This window comes from Panthera uncia, chromosome D1 (genome assembly GCF_023721935.1).
Source record: "Panthera uncia isolate 11264 chromosome D1, Puncia_PCG_1.0, whole genome shotgun sequence".
Lineage (NCBI taxonomy): Eukaryota > Metazoa > Chordata > Mammalia > Carnivora > Felidae > Panthera > Panthera uncia.
The window spans coordinates 426,565-445,059 of record NC_064808.1 but is presented as its reverse complement, the minus strand read 5'-3'; the positions used below and the strand labels follow the sequence as shown (position 1 = coordinate 445,059).

The window sequence follows — 18,495 nt, the reverse complement described above, 5'->3', positions numbered from 1 at the left end:
GCAAGTGGGGGAGGGTCAGAGAGAGAGGGAGACACAGAATCCGAAGCAGGCTCCAGGCTCAGAGCTGTCAGCACAGAGCCCGATGTGGGGCTCGAACCCACAAACCATGAGATCATGATATGAGCTAAAGTTGGACGCTTAACCAACTGAACCACCAACGCACCCCAAGAAACACATTTTAACAAACACACCAACTGGTTAAAAGGAATTACAGTTACATGAAGCAACAACCGATAGAACTGAAGGGAGACAGACAAATCCATGGTCCTGGTCAAAGATTTCAACACCTTCTCTCAACAATTAATCCAACAAGTGGGCACAAAATCAGCAAGGACATAGGAGACTTGAACAATACTGCCAACCAACTTGACTTGCTTGGCAGGTATAGAATACTCCACTCAAATATACATCATTTACCCATACAGACTATGTTCTGGGCCATAAGAAAAACTCAATAAGTTGAGAAGGATTCAAGTCACATAAATTATATTCTTTGACCATAGTGAAATTAAGTTAGAAATTAATGACAGAAAGATCCTTGGAAAATTCTCAAATGTTTGGAATCTAAATAACACACTTCTAAATAATTCATGAGTCAAAGAAAAATCAAAAAGGCAATTGATGCTTAGGAAGCATCGTCAACTGAATGAAAATGAAAGCACAGCACAAGGGAACTTGTGGAATGCCACTAACGTGGTCCTGAGGGTGAAATTTACACCACCAAATATCCACCGTAGAAAATAAGAAAGGTCTCAAGTCAATAACCTCAGCTCCCACCTTAAGGAAAATCTAAAAATAAATGCAAATTAAACCCAAGTAAGCACAAGAAAGGAACTAATAGAGATCAAGTGGAAGTCAATGAAATAGAAAACAGAAAAATAATAGAAAAAAAAATTTTAAATCAAATGAGAGGCACCTGGGTGTCTCAATTGGTTAAGCGGCCACTCTTGGTTTTGGCTCAGGTCATGATCTCTCAGTTCATGAGTTCAAGCCCCTGCTTGGGATTCTCTCTCCCTCTCTCTTTGGCCCTCCCCTGCTTGCTCTCTCTCAAATAGATAAACAAACGTTAAAAAATAAATAAGTAAAAATAAAATAAAAACTTGTTTTTTGAGAACATCGATAAAAATTGACAAAACTCTAGTCAATTTAATCAGGAAAAGAGAAAGAGAGAGAAAAAAAAAAACAGCAGGAATTACCAAAATCAGGACTGAGGAAGGTGACATCACTACAGACTGTACAGATGCAAAAGATAAAAGAATAATAAGGAAACTTATGAACAACCTCATGCCCACAAATTTGACAGGCTAGATGAAAATGGACACATTTCTTGAAATCAGAACTCACTCAAGAAGAAACAGACAACACAAGCAATCTTACATTGATTAAAGGACTCAAAGTGTAGTTAAAGCCTTTCCCACAAAGGAAGCTCTAGGCCTATCTGGGTCCAAACTCTGGGATCTACTATTGGATCTACCAAACATTCAAAGGAAGAAATAATAGCAATAACATACAAATTCTTTTAAAGTTTATTTATTTGGGGGTGGGGGGGGTGGGAGAGGGGCAGAGAAAGAGGGAGAAAAAGAATCCCAAGCAGCCCCTGTGCCAAGCCTGACTTGGGGCTCGACCCCACCAACCTTGCTGAAATCATGACCTGAACTGAAATCAAGCGTCAGATGCTTAATTGACTGAGCCACCCAGGTGCCCCATACATACAAATTCTTCTAAAAAAAAAAAAAATTGAAAAGGATGGAATACTTTCTAACTCATTTTATGAGGCCAGCATTCTCCTGATACCAAAACCAAAGACAATACAAGAAAATTATAGACCACTATCCCGCATAAACATTGATGCAAAAATTCTAAGTAAAATTTTAGCAGGTAGAATTCAACAGTGGATTACATGTCATGGCCAAGTGTGGTTTATCCCAGCAACATGGGGTTTGTGTAACATTCAAAACTCAATCAGAGTACTTCACCATTTTAACAAACTAAGAAAGAAAAGCCATAGGATCATCTCAATAGAAGCAGAAAAAGCATTTTGACAAAATTCAACATCTATTTCTGACTTAAAAAAAAAGTTCCCAGCAAACCAGGAATAGAGGGGACTCCCTCAACCTAATGATGGGCGTCTAATGGTGAAAGACAAAGGTTTCTCGTCAGAGACAGGAACGAGACAAGGATGTCTGCTCACCACTTGCAGTCGCATTGTACTGGAATTTCTTGCCGGTGCAATTATGCCAGACAGAGTCACACTAATTGTACGGGGAAAAGGAACGCTGCTTTACTCACAGACAACTGGATCCTCTAATCCAATGGAATCTATAGGAAAAGCCACAAGAACTGACAAGTGAGTTTACCCAGGTTTCCGGACACAAGGCCGCCATACAAAGTCAGTTGTACTTCTGTCAAATAGCAATGAACTATCAGATATTAACACTTAAAAACACCACTTCCTAATAGTATCAAAAAATAGAGATACATCTGAAAAAGGGCATGCAAGAGTTACATGTTGAAAATATGAAACACTGCCAAGAGAAGTCAAAGACTTGGATAACAGAGAGCTGTACAGTATTCATGGATTGGAAGGCTTACTCAACACTGTTAAGATGCCGGCTCTCCCCCAGTTTGGCCTATGCATTTAATGCAGTCCCAGTGAAAATCCCAGCATTTTCTTAATGTAGAAATTCACAAGCCTATTCATATGGAAATGCAAAGGACCAAGAGTAGCCAAAATAACCCTGAAAAAGAATAAAGTCAGGCTAACATTCTGAGAATTAGGATAAGTCTAGGGTAACCAAAACAGGGCGATATTGGTATAAAGATATTCCAATAGATCAACAGAGCAAAGTATTCTAGAAATAAACCCACACATATGCAGAAATGATAGCTTTCCTAATAAATCATGTTGAAGCAAGTGGATATCCACACACAAGACAAAAAGATAGAGAAGGAGGAGGAGGAAGGAGGATTATTTGAATTCACATATCATACTATATACAAAATTAACTCAAAATGGATCATAGACTAAATATAAAACCAGGAATATAAAAACATAGGGGAAGGGGCGCCTGGGTGGCTCAGTTGGTTAAGCGGCCGACTTCGGCTCAGGTCATGATCTCGCGGTCCGTGAGTTCGAGCCCTGCGTCGGGCTCTGTGCTGAGCTGTCAGCACAGAGCCTGGAGCCTGTTTCGGATTCTGTGTCTCCCTCTCTCTGACCCTCCCCCATTCATGCTCTGTCTCTCTCTGTCTCAAAAATAAATAAACGTTAAAAAAAATTAAAAAAAAAAAACATAGGGGAAAATGGTTGTGAATATGGATCACCAAAGATTTCCTAGATATAATACCAAAAGCACAATCCCTGAAAAACAAAAATATTGGTGAATTGAAATGCATCCAAAATCTTCAAAATTTGCTCTTCAAATTTCAAGTTTCATTGTAAAGAGAATGAAAACATAAGATGCCAGCTGGGAGAAAACCTTTGCAAAACATGTATTTCGTGAGGGGCTGACCCAGAATATAGAAATAACTCTTACAACTCGGTAACAAGAAAGCAAACCACCCAATTTTTTAAAATGGGCTGAAGAACAGGCACCTCAGTAAACAAGATCTCGGAATAGCAAGTAAGCCACGGTCATCAGCGAGACGCCACGTCAAATCACAGGAACCACCGATAAGAGTGGCTAATATTGAGAAGCCCAGCCATACCAAACGCTGGGCAGGATGCAGGGGAACCTCAGGTCACTGGTGGAAATGTGAAATGATACGGTTCGGCAGTATCCTTTTTCTCGAGAAGTTAAACGTACACCTGCCATGTGATGTGGTCCTTATGTCCAGGCATTTCCCCATGAGAAAATTAAATGTTTGTTCTCACAAAGACTTTCACATGAATGTAAATAGCAGCTTTATTTTTAATCGTCAAAAAAACTGGAAACAACCCAAATGTCCATCAACAGACGAAAGCATAAACAAATTTTGGTCTGTCCATACCATGGCAATCTGGAGGAATGTAGGATCGAGGCAGCACGGATGAATCCCAAAATAGTTATGCTGGGAGAAAGAAACCAGACAGAGAAGAGGAGAAACTATATGCTTCCATTTATAGAAAACTCCAGAAAATGCAAGCTAACCAGGTCATTGGCTGCTTGATGGGGATGGGGAGGGGCACAGGAAGGGAGGAAAGAAGGGATTGCCACAGTCCAAAGATGCTTTCAGGGGCGATGGACTGGGTCCTCCTTGTGTGTGGACGGCCATCCTCTCCCTATGTCCTCACGGGGCCGTCCCTCTGTGCCCGTCTGGGTCCTGATCCCTCTTCTTACCAGGACACTGGACACACGGAATCAGGACCCACCCCGGTGACCCCATGTTACCTTAATCACCTCTGTACAGTCCCCGTCTCCAGATATGGTCACATCCTGGGGTGCTGGGGGTCAGAACTCCAACACACAGCCTTGGGAGGGACGGGATTCGGCCCATAGCACACCTTCATGGCAAAAATGAGCAAAAGACATAAACAGACAAGTCACAGACTCGGGAATACGAATGACCAATGAATGGCAAATGCACAGGAGAGGCAGATACCGGTGAAGACAGACATGTGACACGCTGTCCTGATGCCCAGGTTTGCAAAGGCTTCCGTTTCTTATTATACGCCAGGCCCTGGCAGAGACGCGCCTCCAGGAACAAGGGCAGAGGGAAAGGCAGACACAGGTTCGGCACAGGTGCCAGGGACTCCTGGGGAGGGAACCTCGGTGCTCACGGGGCAGAGTCTCGGAGCCCAGCCGTGAAGGCAGGCATGCCACACGGTGCCATCGTGTGACCAGCCATCCTGACCCATTGTGCTGGCCGGGTGACCTCGGCTCCGGGGAGTGCGGCCTGCTTGGGGCCCCAAAGCCAGGACTGATGCCCGGTGAGGTGCAGGGGAGGGTCCAGAAGACCCTGCGGCCCCGGCCTGGGCTGTCCTGCCTGTGCGGGTACCAGCCTGACCGGCCTGACCATCAGCCAGCAGGGCTGCCTCATACTTATGGAGCCTTCAAACCAGGAGGGAACCCTCTCAACCACACGGGAGGCCCCGAGGCAGGACTGCTCCTGGCGAAGCTCAGGGACGCTGGGCCCTGCTGGATGGCTGGCTGCCTGACACCCCCGGGGACCAGAAACCCAGGGGGCCCCCCATAAGGAGGGCATGCCCGACGGAGGCGGTGAGAGGCATAGGGCCGCTGGAGGCCGCCGGGCGGTGTAGTCAGGAGGAGACGCTGGGGCTGTGGGCTTCAAACAGGGGAGGGGGGCACCAGCCTGGAGAAGCGGTGAGGCCTGGGGGCCCATGCGAGCAGGGAGGCCCCAGCCAGGAGCGGGACAGAGGGACCTGCCGGGAGGACACAGTTGGTGCCTCCCCCGGCACGGAGCCGGGCTGCGATATGGTGATTGACGGCAAATCGATGTTGGGTCGTTGAGATGACCAAAGGCTAATCCTCACAGATACTTGGTCTTCGTCCACGGTGCCTGGCTCGCAGCTCCCGAACCCTTGGGGCGCCCAAGAACAACAGAAGCTTCTTTTGTTACGGGAGCTGGTCCCTGTCTTCGGTCCCACAAGGGTGAAGAGGGTGTCTTGTTCTGTGTAGCAGCCGGGTGATGCACTAGAGGGAGGCTCCAGAAAGGCCCTAAGGGTGGGGGCTGGGTGCCCAGGAGGACCTTTGGAAGGTTCAGTCCTGCCCCCTGACCTCCGGGGAGGGGAGGGGGCTGGAGATGGGCTCAATCGCCAAAGGCCGATGATTTCATCAGTCAGGTTTCTGCAATGAAGCCTCCGTTAAGAGGAGGGGTTCCGAGAGCCTCCGGGCCGGCGAACACGTGGAGATTTGGGCAGGGGGGGGACCCTCAGAGAGTGTGGAGGCTCCACGCCGCGCCCCCACGCCGGACCCTGCGCACCTCTTCCGTCTGGCCATTCCCGATTATATTCTTTTATAATTAACTGACGGTCCAGCGACGGATCCCCAAGGAGGGGGGCGTGGGAGCCTCCAGTTTATAGCCCATCGGTCAGAGGCACAGGTGATAACCTGGTTGGGAGACTGGCCGCTGAAGGGGGGGGGTCTTCTGGGAGTGGGCCGACTCCAGGTGGACAGGGTGGGATTTGCATTGAGTCATAGGACACCCAGCTGGTGCCCGAGACTGACACACGCCTGGGAATTTGATGATCTTGGCCCTTATGTGGGCCAAGAAACGCCCTGTCCCCTTCCGGAACGTTCTCATTTCCTATGGTTCCTCATGGGCTTCAGGGGAGGAGGCAGGCTTGCAAGCAAGCAAGCAAGCCTCCTCCGGTGTCACTGTGCCACCTCGGGCCTGCGTACAGGGCGTGTCCGCGGTAGGTGGTAGGCACACAGCTCGTAGTTCTGGGCTTTGGAGGCCAGCGCAGGTTAGAGCCGAACCAGGTAGTGGGGTGACCGCCGTGCCTGCTTCTACAAAGCAGCTCAAAAGCAACAGAATATAAATAAAGAAAAAGTCGAAAGGTCGATGGCATCTCAGTGCCCCCAACCAGCCCCTCTACACCCTCTTCTCAACTCTGTCCTTCCCCACCTGGCTCTCTTGCTCCCCAGGGTCACCTAGGGCTGGTTCATGGGTATCCCTCTGCTCAGAACCCTGCTTCTGGGGACCCAGGGTGAGAGCCGGTCCCCTCCTCCCGCCAGAAGCCTTTTGAACCCCATCCCCCACCCCCACCGCTCCTGCCCTTGGGGGAGCCCTTCTGTGCAGGTGGGGTGACAGAGGGTCAGGCTCCCTTCATGCAGGTGATGAGCGGCTTCTGAGGGCCAGCGGCTTAGCCACACCACCACCAGACCTTTTCACTTGAAATGCCTCTCAGGGAGGCTCTCTGACCCCTCCTTCCAAACTGCAGTCCCCTCCCACCTCCTGTTACCTCCCCACATGCGTCTCCAAGAGCATCTGATGTTCGTCACTTGTTGACTTGGGGGAAAATAACCACGGAGGCAAAGGATTTGTCGGTTTAGTGCTTTTGTCTGTGTCCTCAACCCCTGGAAAGATGCTGGACGCACGGTCGTTCCCGGCAAATATGGGTGGAACGAACAAGTGAGAGTGCGTGAGTGAGTGAGTGAGTGAGTGCACACACGGCCTCTCTCCTGCCTCCTACCCAGCCCGAAGTCACTCCAAGCTCACCCCATCCTTCCCCCGTAGCCCAGGGTGTCCACGGCTCTCTGAAAAAAGCCCCATCGCCCCAGCCCAGCCTGGAAAACTCAGCACGTGAGTGGACACACGTGTGAGACTAGAAGAAGCATGTTCCCACACACCGATCAGAATGGCCCAAGTCCGGAATACTGACAGCACTAAATGTCGCCCGAGATGCGGAGTGGCAGGAACCCTCTCGCTGCCGCTGGGAAATGCAGGAGGACGGGGCGGCCGCCCCGGAAGCCAGGCTGTGGTTTCTCTTCATGGTTATGGAGCCATGAAAAGACAGAGAGGACCCTTAAGTGGATCTTAAGGGCAAGCGGCCAATCTGAAAGGACAGCATGCTGTAGGACTCCAACACTGTGACACTCTGAAAAAGGCAAAACGCTGGAAAGTGTAAAAAAAGATCAGTGGTTGCCAGGGGGTTGCAGAGCACAGAGAATTCGGGCCATGAAACTACTCCGTATGACCCTGTCCTGGTGGATGCTTGTCCTTATACATTCGTCTAAACCCACAGAATGTACAACATCAGGAAGGAATCCTAATGGCAATGGTGGACTTCAGTTAATAATAAGGTGTCAGTATGGCTCCGTCACTTGTAACAAGTGTCCCAGCTCATGCAGCGTGTTAAAAAAAGGGGCAATCCATGGGGGAGTGGAGGGGCACATACTAGAATTTCTGGGTATTTTCTGCAAATCTGAAATTGCTCTAAAAAATAGTGTCTATTAAAAACAAAACAAGACAAAGTTATCAGCGTTTCAAATTTAACTGGGCATCTTCCATTTTATGTGGCAGTCCCACCCCAGGGAAGGCATGTGGCCAGTGATGGGGTAGGTCTGATGACACCCGGGAGGGAGGAAGGGGGAAGGTGCACGCAGGTGCCCCAGGCTGCAAGACCAGCCTCTGCACCCAGAAATCCCAGGCCTGATGGGGAGGAATCCCACTGGCAGATAATCAGAGAGATGGGACGGAGTGTTGAGGGCTCTGCACCATGGAGACCGCATCCCTGCCCCCACCCTCCTCCACGACCCTCAGCGACCTGCTCAGATGTGATCCCTCTCCTTGGAGCAGCAGGTGGCCCCCTCCAACCCATCAGAGTCGGCCAACTGCCTTCCCCCGTCAGCCACACACACCGTGGGCCCGCCTTCCAGCCACATCTCTGAGGGCGCGTCACACCCAACATCATGCCTTGAAGTTCAAACACGTCCAGAGGCGGCGCTGACCAGAAGTCTCCTGGCCCCGAGATCCCCATTCTCCAGCTCCATCCCCCTCCCTGCCACCCAGCATGCCCCCTCCCCACTGACTTCTTCCTACAGAGGGCCTGGAGCCCTGTCCTTCTCTGCGCCTCCCCAGAAGGCAGGACTGTCTCGGCTAATGTCCCTAGCGGCCACTCACCTTCAGTAGCTTCATCCTAGGCGAACCCACTTATGCCAAACACACGGACAAGGAGGGCGCCCCAGCCGCTCTCCGTGACCCAGGCCCTCCTCTCCGAAGCCTGGGACAGCCGGCAGGGCCAGCCTCCTTGCTGCCTGAATCGTGGTCACCCTGGAGGCAAGGCTCTTCTGCTACTTCCTGGGGGTCCCTTCTCTCCCCCACAGATTGCTGGCACTTCCCTCTTGCCCTCCCGGCTCTGAGGCTCTGAGGAGGATTGAAGTTGCTGTTGGTGCAAAGAGAACAGGCCACTCAGGTGGGGGAGAGGCAGCTAAAGGGATTGACGAATGGCCAAAAGCCGTGGGGCATAGGAAACCGGGGAAGAGTGGGGCCTGGGGGCTGGATGAGGGAGGCTGCAGCCTGGTCCCCCCACATAGGTCTGCATGCTGTTGGTGGGGAGGGGGCAGTGGGTCCCACATGTGCCCTACGGAGTCGGGGATCCCCTGGATGAGGGCTGTGTGGGAAGCTGTAAGGGGGAAGGGGTCACAGGAGATGGGGAGAGCAGCCTGGTGCTGGCCAGAAGGGCTGTGAGGGGCCTTGGAGCTTGAGATCTGGGAGGGGACAAAGCCACCGCAGCCAGATGGAGATAGGGGCCTTAGACAAGGGCCACCCACCCGCCCCTTCCCCCATCTCCGACCTTAGCTGGCTGGCCATGGCCTACAGTTGCATGTGGGGTAGTGCGGGGTGCAGAGGGGTGTGGAGGGGGGGACACGTGGGACTAAGGGCGTGCTGTAGGCCATGGGTAGGGTGAGAGAGGATTGGGGCAAGATGCGTTCTGGATACTTGGAGGGTGCGCGGGACTTGGGAGGGACCCAGGGACATGAGGGATTCTGGGCTCTTACAGGGTGTGCAGGACAAGGAGTTCAGGCTGGGTAGGGTCCAGGTGAATGGGTCAGGAGCAGTGGGGTAGGGACGTGGGTCCGGGCTGGCGAGACAGGAAGCTGGGGCAGAGGGAGTCAGGTGCCGTGAGTGGTGCGGATGCGGTAGGGTAGGAGTACAGGTGAGGGGCGGTGGGCCAGACAGTGGGCAGGACAGTGGGCGTGGTGAGACAGTGGGAGGAGCGATGGGGCAGGTGAATGGGGATGGGCGACAGGTGTACGGGGCGGGGTGTTGGGGGCAGGTGTGAGGGGCGGGGCGGTGGGCGGGACCGTCGGGGGGCGGGGCAGGGGGGGGGGGTGGGGGCGGGGTGGGGGGGGGGGGGCAGGACAGGGGGCTGCGGACGCGGCGCGGACCACGGGCGCCCGCCCGGGAGGGTCACCGCCGCCCGCGCCGCCGGGGCGAGGACACTGTGCGGGTGTCCGCCGGGACCCCCGCGGCCCGCCCCCCACGCTGGAGGCTGACGCCCCGTGTCCCCTGCGAGCGGCGCCGGCCCCGGGATGAACGGGTGGCGCACGCACTCGCGCGCGGCCGCCCCGGGTGGACCTGCAGGCCTGTGGCGGGGCCGGGGCGCCCCGGCAGGTGCAGCGGGGCCGAGGGGCCGGCGCGGATGTGGGGAGCAGCCAGGGCCGCGGGTCGGGAGGAGAGCCGGCGGGACCTGCGGGGAGGGTGGGGTCACGGGTGAGTCACCCTCGGGGCCACAGGGAGGTGGGGCAGGTGGCAGCGAGCCAGAGCGCTGTGCTGGGAGCAGAAGTTGGGAGTTCCGCTGGAGACGTGCTTGTGGGATCCGCGCTTGTGGGATCCGCGGGAGGGCCGGGCAGGGGGCGGGGCGGGCGCGCAGGGGTGCCGGCCCCTCCCACCAGGCCGGGAGAGCCCCGTTCTCGAGCCCCGAGGGAGGGTGTTCAGCAGTGCTGGTTGTTCTGGGGCTGGAAGGTTCCAGCGTCAGGCAGGCCCTTGGGACTCATCCTGACGCTCAGCGTCGGGGAGGACAGGGGGGTTCTGAGGCCATGCCCGCCCGGGGGAGACTCGCTCCCTGCCCGGCTCAGGCCTCTAACCTCCGACCCTCACACTGGGCCTCCCCCCACCCCCAAACCCAGGGACCCGGAGAGGTGGAGGGTCTGTTGACAGTTACCCAGAGGGCCTGACTTTGCCCCCCTGCAGTGCCGCCGTTGGTCACCAGGGGGAATAAGTGAGCCCCTTGGGTAGCCAGCCATTGGCCCAAACTCTGGTGGAGGGTAAAACAAGGCAGGCCTCTTGTTCCCTGAGGCCTTGCAGCCTCCAGAAACTGCCCTTACCCCCCTCTCACCACGGAGGTTCTGCCGGGCAGCTGCCATGATGACTTGGTCACCGGCAGCTCTCAGGTAGATGGCGCTCAGCTCTGGGGCTCACCAGGGCCTCCGAACCCCTGGCTGTCCTCATTCTGCCCGGTATAGGATTGTCCTCGACCAGCCTCCTTTCACACTACAAGATCGGGGGCCGTGTGCAGCACCGCAGCTTGGTCACCGGGGGTCCCAGTGAGACCCTTGATGGCACCCCGTGTCCCTGTGTGCCCACCCTCCCCCAGGCCTGGCCTCTGGCCTCCCTGCAGACTGGACCTCAGACACCCTCCTCACCCGGCTGCGCTGCCGTGTGCAGGCCCGGAGCACATGTGGGGTTGGCAGTGTCAGTGGGCCGGGGCTGTGGGTGGTGGCATCGCCTGTCCAGCTGTGCCCACCTGCTTTGGGAGTCCTCAGGGTGGGGACTGTGATGCTCTCCCACCCATACGGTGTGCGGGTGCCCACGCCCCTGCTGCGGGGAAAGCCAGGGTTCGTAGGGACCACCGCCACGCTGGGCTGTGTGCTGGTGGGACCGTCACCTTGAACAAGCGTGTCTCCAAGCCCGGCCACCAGCGTGTGGGGGGGGCCACGGTGGGCGTGCTCTCTGCTGGCCGGTTCCTTGAGTCTCCCATGGGCCCTTTCCAGGGGCCGGCCCTGAGGGTCTGCAGCCCCCGCTACCCTGAGTGGATGGGCACCAGGGGTCTCGGGGCCCACACCGGGCAGAGCCATGCCATCAGCACAGGGGGCCGTGGGGTGCCAGCCTATGGAGAGCTGCCCCCCTTTGCTTCCCACTCCTGTGGCTATGGGTGAACAGATGGGGGTGTGCCGGGGCAGCCCTGAGGTCGCGCATTCTGAGTGTTTGATGCAGACGAATGTCTCCCTCTCAGGTACCCTCTGTACCAGCTGGGCAACCCCCAGCTCCGTGTCTTCCGAACAAACTTCTTCATTCGGCTGGTGCGGCCTGGCACGGCCCAGCCCGAGGACACCGTGCAGTTCCGGATCCCCATGGAGTAAGCCCCCGAGTTCGGGCTGGGGAGCGCCCCCGAGGGGCTGGCCGACCTGCTGATGTCACAGAGCCCGGCTCGTAGGTGTGGCTTCCCCTTGCTCTCTCCGAGCCGCTCTGCAAATGTGGCCCAGGTCCTGGTGTTTGCAGAGCCTTCCTGCTGTTTGCGGAGCCTGGGGCGAGGCCAGGCTGCCCCCCCACAGGGAAGCCTAGTTGAGGGCCTGACACTTCTTTTCCCGCATTGAGCTCCGTGCTTTTCCCAGCAGGCGGGCCCATCCTCTTGGAGCTCCTTACCATGGCTTCCCAAAACCTAGTTCTCAAGGTGGTTCCTTCACAGAGGCCCTGGCCACTGGAGGGACGCAGCGTCCTGTCACCCAAGCTGCAGGGCACTCTCTGGAGTCTCAGGACGTGACTGTCCCCGCGCATGGGCCTGGGCTTGGCCTGAGCGTCAGCTCTTAGAGGCCAGGTGTGGCCAATGATGAGGTTTATGATGCCGCGTCAGGTGCAAAGGTTGGGGGCCTAAGCTACCGACGCCTTGGCTGCCGTTTCCAGGAAAGGACCTTGCAGTGGGGAGGCAGCTGTGCAAGGGACTGGCCATGGTGGGCCGGGCTCCTGGCCGCCCAGGGGTGCCCCCAGATCGGCCCTTCCCTCGGGAGAGCTCTGCTTGGGGGTCTGGCCCCTAGTGAGCGCAAATGGTGGCTGCAGCTGACCAGTCCCCCCGTGTCCCCCTGCCGATGTATGGAGGGCAGGACAGCGCCAGCGGGGCTGGTGGCCGCATCGCCTGTGGCTCCTGCCCCACTGGCCAGCTGCCGTTTATCTCGGCCCGGCTGAGTCTCGCTTTTCTTCTCTGCCCAGGATGACCAGGGTGGACGTCAGGAATTACCTCGAGCGCATCTACAACGTGCCCGTGGCCGCCGTGCGGACGAGGGTGCAGCACGGTGCGTCCCGGGCCCCTGCCGCCCTGCCGGGGGGTGGGCTCCCCTCATCGCAGCCGCTCCGGGGGTCTGCTTCCTGGCACGTGAGGGAACTGAGGCACTCAGGGTGAAGCAGCCTCCCGGGCCCTCGCTGCCCACAGGGCAGAGCTGGGACGGAACCCGAGCGGGCTGGCCCCGCTCCCACTCCCACCCTGCCCACGCCGTGCAGCCCGTGTCCCCTCTGCCTCGGGAGCCGGTCAGCAAAGTGCTTTCCTCTTTGTTCCCTTAACCTCTGTCCCCCCACCCGGCAGCCTCCTGCGTGAGGGGAGGCAGCCCACGGGGGTCGCGGTGCTGACAGGCGGGAAATATGGGTTTCTCGAGTTGCTCAGACACGTTTGCGTTTTCAACAGCAGAGCCTGGCGGTGCTCACCGCCCCGAGCACACTTGGTAAATGTGAACCGGTCACATTTCGGGCGTGACCTGCTGTAATCTGTGGGAGACCAACCGACTCTTCCACGTTTGCCTCTTTCTAGAAAGTGGGTTCCTGGATTAGTTGCACTGGAAATCTCGTGCTTGGAGTAAAGTGTTCCCCCCTCCCCCCCGACAGGTTCCAACAGGAAGAGGGATTACAGAAACGTCAGGATGAAGAAACCAGACTACAAGGTGGCCTATGTGCAGCTGGTGAGTGGGCTTCGGGCAGAGTCCCAAGTCATGGGCGTGACTTATCACGACCGTGACCTTGGTGCGGGGGACGTGTTTGTGCAGCAGCCCCCGCCTGGGGCCCTGCGAGGCAGGATTTCCAGGCCCGCGGCGCGCGGGGCAGAGCCTGCGCTTAGTTCTAACCCCCGGCGAATCCCCAGGCTGAGCTGGCGTTCCGAGCACATTCAGCTGATGGGAGGGGACCGCGCAGGGCATTTCGGAACTTCTCAGGGGCCAGCTGTGTCACGCCCTTGGACTTTGAACGTGCTGTGACCACAGGCGGGTCCACTCAGGCCCAGGGGGTTCGGGCTCAGGCAGAAACCAGGGCTCTCTGAGCACCGAAGGGGCTCCTGCCGCGGATGGACGGCCTGGCCTGGCCTCCGACAGGCCTCAGGCTGGGAGGCAGTTACTGCCCTGGGCGGGGGGTGGGGGGCAGCCGCCTCCGAGCCTGGGTGGGTTCACCGCGCCCCGGGGCCCTGGCTGAGCCCCCTCCCCTCTGGACTGGGTTGTGGGGCACCGGCACTTTCTGCCCCGTCCTCTGGATTGTGTGCTGCCTGGCCAGGGGCTCGGGAAGAGGGTCCAGGACCCCATCAGAGCTTTTGCCGGCCAGAGACCAGAGCCGTGGCGAGTGAAAGCCGGCTTCCCAGCCCCCTGCTCAGGCCCTCCGGTCCAGCGTGAGGTGACCCCGCTGGAGCCTCCTCGGATGAGCCCTCCAGGACCCCCAGCAGGGCCTCCCCTTGGTCTCCGTGAGGACCTGCCAGCGAGGGCCCTCCTTGCAGGGTCCGTTGGCTGCCCCCCACCCCCCGCTGTTGGAAACACGCGGCGGGGAGCTGGGGGCAGGGGCCTCCTCCGTCAGGAGCTCACGGCGGGAGGCGGCCGGCCGTGGCCGCTAGATGGCAGTAGCGCTATTGCAAACCCCCTGGGCCCGCGGCCCCGTTTTAGGCGCTAGGAGGCCGTTGCTTGCAGGACTGGGTGAGCACGGCAGCGTTTCTGACTGCAGTTGCTGTTTTAAACAGGGGCCCCCGTAATTATTTGGCCTAATATTTGCCGTGCACAAAACCAGCCTATCCAGGTGGAGCGAGCGGCCGTTGGCCTTATAAAGGCGCCTGTGTCCTGTGTGTGAAATCGGGCCATCTGTCTCTGTCACGGCGTGCGGGCCCACACCCGCGTGCCGGCATTCGCCACCAGGGCTCCAGCAGGCCAGCTACAGTTACAAGCGGCTCCTGAGTCACCCGAGCCCCCACATTCTTCCCCGAGCCCCACCTCGCTCAGCGGAGCCTGCTTAGATCTGGTGCGTGCAGCTGCCGCTCGACGTGCCTTTCTTCCTCTGTGAAATCGGGCAGCACAACTGGGGACAGAGTCCCTGCTGGGCATGGTTCCTGCCGGCCCAGAGTGGCATTTGTGACGGACCCCCGCCCCCCAGCCTGGAAACCGGCAGGAAGCTCGGGCCCTTCCCCTCCGAAAGGGTCCCTTCTCTGCCCCCACCCCCGTGCCGAGCCCGACCTCTCCCTCCCTGTGTGTCCCCGTGGGCCCCGCTCTGGGGCTTTCAAAAACAGAGCGAATTGTAAAGCGCACGAGGGTCAATCACGAACACAAATTAAGTTTCCGAGTCTATTTTGAGTTGACTGCTGCGGAAAAGCCCGTCCGGCGGGGTGGGGGCCCCACGTTTCCCCCGACACCCTGATAAACATCTCTGTGGCCCTGTGGCCCACGCAGCCAGGGGAACGTCACCCTGCGCGCCGAAGCCTGCCGTTCCCACCGCGGTCGCTGGCCGGCGGGAGCCCGTGGGGGACGGCCGATGGCCCGAGGGGCGCTTGGGACTGACAGTCTCCTGTCCCGGTCCTTTCTGCCACCGAGCAGCTCACACTCTCCCCTTCGCAGGCAGCGAGGGCTTACTTTTGGAAGTACAAGGCGAATTTCCCTCCAGAGGGGCGCCCCGGGGGGCCCAGTCGGCACCCACAAGTGGCCGTTGTCTCGGATAAGAGAGGGAGAATTTCTCGCGGCAGCTCCCTCCGTTTTTTCCTGAGCTGTTGCAAATTGCCATCTTTGTATTTATATTTTAAAATGTCATTTTGGGTTTTCCCCCACCTCAGAAAGCTAGCAAAATCACCTCGATATATTACACATAAACCCCCGTTCTGGGCAGTCAGCCCTGCATGTAAACTATTGCCCTTTGGTATTTTAAAAAAGAAAAAAAAGCAGTTTTGAGCTGTGTAAGCTAATCCTGCAGCAGGCTGGCTACCGCGTGCACACAGCCCTGCTTTCTTGCTGGGGCCTGCGCCCCACGCCGTGTGATCCGAATTTATAAACCTCCTCTTCTCGGGGTGGGGGTGGGCTGTTTCAGATCATACTTGGCCGCCTGCCCAAAGCCAAGTTTCTTTACAAAACAAGGGTCTCCAAGAACCAGCGCACTTGACTGATTTTACTTATTAAAATTTTCCAGATACGGAGGCCGCCCTGCATCCTTCTTCGCCCGTCTGGAAGCAGACGGCGCTGCCCTGGCGCGTCCCCTCCCGCGCCCCCGATCCGGGGAGCTGCTCCGGGGTATTTAGCAAATTGAAACAGCACCTCACGGTTGCCCGGGTCCCCGGGGAGCAGGCAGAGCGCCCGCCTCCGCACCAGCGGGCCCGGCCGGTGCCCCCGCACACATGCTTGGGGGTCTGGGTTGGGGCTTGGCCGACACTGGCACATTCTGAACTTTTAGTGAAAGACGTAAAACCAGTTAATTTGCAAAGCCGGTCTTGATTTATAGACTGCTGCATATGTACATTTCTTTGTACGTTACACGCGTCTTATTTGCCAAGCTCCGAGCCGGGAGGAGGGGTAGTCTTTAATGTGGGTAAAGGCCTTTAGGTATTTTGGATGGAAAAAGTTTCAGTGTGGCACCAGACGCTGTTTGTGCCGGGTTTTCCTGCCCCTCGCTCCTGCCCCCCAGTCCGGCCGGGCTGCCCCCGCGCCCGGTGAATGGGCGCTTTGCTGGGCTGCTTTTAATGAGGTCCCAGCCAATGCAGACACCAGGCCTCGGAGAGATAATGTCGATGAAAAGGGGCATTGTCCAGGGTAATGGCTTCCCGCTGTTAGATAAAAGCCAGCAGCAGGCCGAGATGTTTATTTTCCAGGCGAGGACCTTCGCCCCCGAGACGCTGGCCGCGTGTCGGCTCCGCGCAGGAGGGCCTGGTGTCCCTGTCCTGGGCACGGTGCTGGAGGCCTTGCCTTTTCTCCGTAGGCGCACGGACAGACCTTCACGTTCCCCGATCTGTTTCCCGAGAAAAAGCAGAGCCCTGACGGCAGCCCTAGCGACGAAGACATCCAGGACAGGCTCCTGGATGAGCAGCGGCGGAGGCAGAGCCGGGACCCGCGGCGTGGTGGTGTCCCCGGCTGGTTCGGCCTGTGACGGCCCCAATAAAGTCCTGCGTGTGGAGTAAAGACCCCCGACTCCGTTCTCCTCTGTACCCGGTGTCCCCGTGCAGGGCTGCACCCCACGGGCACACACGGGCGCCTGGCTGCACGGATGGAGCAGGGCCTGGGTGATGGCGTGACCCGTTCTGGTCCCCCGAGTTAAGGGGGGGACCCCATTGCAGCCGGGGGGTGGGGGCGGGGAGCCCTCCTGCTGAGGGTCCCGGGCGAACCCAGCTGGGGCCATCGGCACGAGCGTGTCTGCGTGGGTTTCGCGCAGACAGGTTGGGCCTGGGGATTTGGGAGCAAGCCAGAAATCATTGGGGGGCCACATCACCCCCTGGGTCCCCGTCCTCGAGTGCTGCCCTCCTGCGCTCCCCTCTTCTGGGGGCCTCGCAGGGCAGGTGGAAGTGAGGACTGGCTCAGCAACCCCCCCTGCCCAGAGGGACACCCAGACGGGGGACGGCTGCATCACGTGGGCCTCACAGCTCCCTCCACTTGGAGGGTGAAGGTCCGGGCAAACGCCGCCCTTCAGCATTGATTTAAAGTGATGGGGAAGGTCCGGAAGGCGACCGGAGAGCAGAGTCAACGGTATTCTCCTTAGAGAAATAATTCATGGGGCCCCATGGCCCTGAGGACCCCAACTCAAGGCTGGGAGAGGAATCCCATCCTTCATCCAAGCAGGTCCAGCGCCGGCCGCCCTGCATAACCCGGCACGGCCCCCCGTCACCGCCCCGCTCTTCGGCCTCGCCGAGACCCCAGTGTCCCCTACCCCCCCTGCAGCCTAAGCGTCTTTCTGCAGGGAGGAGGAAGGGGCTGGCGAACAGAGCAGCAGCGTCCCCGGTCTCCCCGGCACCCCTGGGGCCGGCAGAGCCTGCTCCCTGACTAGGGAGGAGGGAGGAGGGAAGGCTGGATGGGGGGGGCGGGCAGCAGTGGGGGCTGCCTTCAGAGCCTCAGGAATCCAGGAAGCGGGGCCTGCAGCTTGGGAGGGGCTGCTCGAGGGGGGACTGCTCCACCCCCACCCCCAGGCGGGCTTGAGGAGCTGGCTGGACACCCCTTCCGCTTCTGCGGCTCCCGGCTGGGGGCTGGGGAGGGAGAGCCCTTGCACAGTCGTCTCTGCCCCCAAGATAACCGCCCCACGGTCGTCTTTGCCGCGACGCAGCGTCCTTCGTCCCTGCACAGCTGGGAGACACGGTCCAGGTTTCCGCGTGGGGACCAGAGGAGGGTCTCCCACACGGGGAACGACCCCAGTGGGCCCCCCAGCCTTGACTGGACACCTCACGTGGGGCTGGGAAGCCGACCCAAAGGGCCTGGGTGTCCCTTCCCCTGTGGACGGTCCTTCTGGGAGCACCCAGGGCGCCAGCTCCCGGGGGAAGTAAATGGACAGAGGGAGAGAGTGACAGCCCCCAGTAACCACCCCCCCCCCCCCCCACCCAAGTCTCCAGTCTCCTGAGATGTCCATTTGTCGCCATGTGGGAGGTCTGTTTACTTTGTGAGAAGCTATGAGAGATCCCGGTGACGCCAGGTTACGGCAGGCCCAGGCCGCCGGGGAAGGGCTGAGGGGGCCGGGAAGGGCCCTTGGGACCGAGCGGGGGCTCTGCTTAATTCCCACAGCCCGCAGCAGGCGGGCCCCAGGCCCACAGGGACACATCTCAGGACCCCCCCCCCCCCCCCCCCCCCCCCCCCCCCCTCC

The 18,495-nt window shown here is 58.1% G+C and overlaps 1 protein-coding gene across 2 annotated transcripts; it reads left to right on the top strand.

Annotated features, from left to right (window-relative positions):
- Window positions 1-9,915: 9,915 nt before the first annotated feature.
- On the top strand, window positions 9,916-16,834 carry MRPL23 (mitochondrial ribosomal protein L23). 2 transcript variants are annotated; one of them, XM_049641412.1, is made up of 6 exons: window positions 9,916-10,155; window positions 11,678-11,800; window positions 12,649-12,731; window positions 13,315-13,388; window positions 15,850-15,950; window positions 16,633-16,834. In XM_049641412.1, the coding sequence occupies exons 1-6, from the start codon at window positions 10,085-10,087 to the stop codon at window positions 16,829-16,831; spliced, it is 651 nt and encodes a 216-aa protein (XP_049497369.1). In that variant the 5' UTR covers window positions 9,916-10,084; the 3' UTR covers window positions 16,832-16,834. The 2 variants fall into 2 exon arrangements, with proteins under 2 accessions (XP_049497369.1, XP_049497377.1); XM_049641420.1 differs by lacking the exon at window positions 15,850-15,950 and having other exon boundaries at window positions 10,070-10,155.
- Window positions 16,835-18,495: the final 1,661 nt, after the last annotated feature.